The sequence below is a fragment of the Galeopterus variegatus genome, unplaced genomic scaffold, assembly GCF_000696425.1.
Source record: "Galeopterus variegatus unplaced genomic scaffold, G_variegatus-3.0.2 Scaffold588, whole genome shotgun sequence".
Classification (NCBI taxonomy): Eukaryota; Metazoa; Chordata; class Mammalia; order Dermoptera; family Cynocephalidae; genus Galeopterus; species Galeopterus variegatus.
This window is the reverse complement of record NW_007726699.1, coordinates 22,469-23,356: the sequence shown is the minus strand read 5'-3', so window position 1 is coordinate 23,356 and position 888 is coordinate 22,469. Positions and strand designations below refer to the sequence as shown.

At 31.1% G+C, this 888-nt stretch overlaps 1 protein-coding gene across 1 annotated transcript in view; it reads left to right on the top strand.

Annotated features, from left to right (window-relative positions):
• Nucleotides 1–888, top strand: part of TXNRD1 (thioredoxin reductase 1) — a gene marked incomplete at its 3' end in the record, with an annotated part of 84,068 nt that overhangs the window by 70,903 nt on the left and 12,277 nt on the right. The window contains exon 14 of the mRNA XM_008570287.1: nucleotides 684–791. Within this exon, the coding sequence (XP_008568509.1) occupies nucleotides 684–791 (108 nt within the window). The remainder of the gene's footprint in view (nucleotides 1–683; nucleotides 792–888) is intronic.

Below are 888 nucleotides of genomic sequence, written 5' to 3'. Positions count from 1 at the left end.
GGTTTGGATCCCTATATAGGGATGGCCGGTTAGCTCACTTGGGAGAGTGTGGTGCTGATAATACCAAGTCAAGGGCTAGGATCCCCTTACCAGTCATTAAAAAAAAAAAAAAAAATACATGTAGCCTGTTCTATATATGAAATTATTGTTATTATATTGGTATTATATATTTTAATATAATTTTAGTAATTATATGTTACATTATAATAATATCTATAATCTTACAGATTTCTAAAAGTAAGATTATTGGGCCAAAAATATAAAATGCTTTTATGGTTCTTAATATGTTTTACCTAATTGATGTTCCAAAGAAGTCCATTAATGTTTGTCACCGATAATATCAGGACTATCAGCAATGGGTACACTAGGATTGTTTTGGGCTGCTTTATTAAGGGGAGAGAAAGTAAGCCATTGTTGGTAACATCAGTTGGTAGATGGGTTGAGAAGCCCCCTGAATCTGTTTTTCATCATCAGTCTTATCAGACTTCAAACTTCCACTAAAACTTTTCACATAGTTAATGGTTCTCAATGTAGTAGATTAATATCTGGGATCAGGGCTTCACGTACTTTTGGTAGAAATGTATTATCTGTTTTCCTCTCTCAATTTTGAACCTTTTGGAAGTATACTTTTTTTTAAGTTATAATTTCGCCTATTGTAACTTTTTACTTCTGTTTTGTAACAGTGTGATTATGAAAATGTTCCAACAACTGTATTTACTCCTTTGGAATATGGTGCTTGTGGCCTTTCTGAAGAGAAAGCTGTGGAGAAATTTGGGGAAGAAAATATTGAGGTAAGTTCTCCTTTTCTTCTTTTCTCCTGTGTTAAATTACTACTTTTTTTTTTTTTTTTTTTTTTTTTTTTTTTTTTTTTTTTTTTTTTTCTTTTCC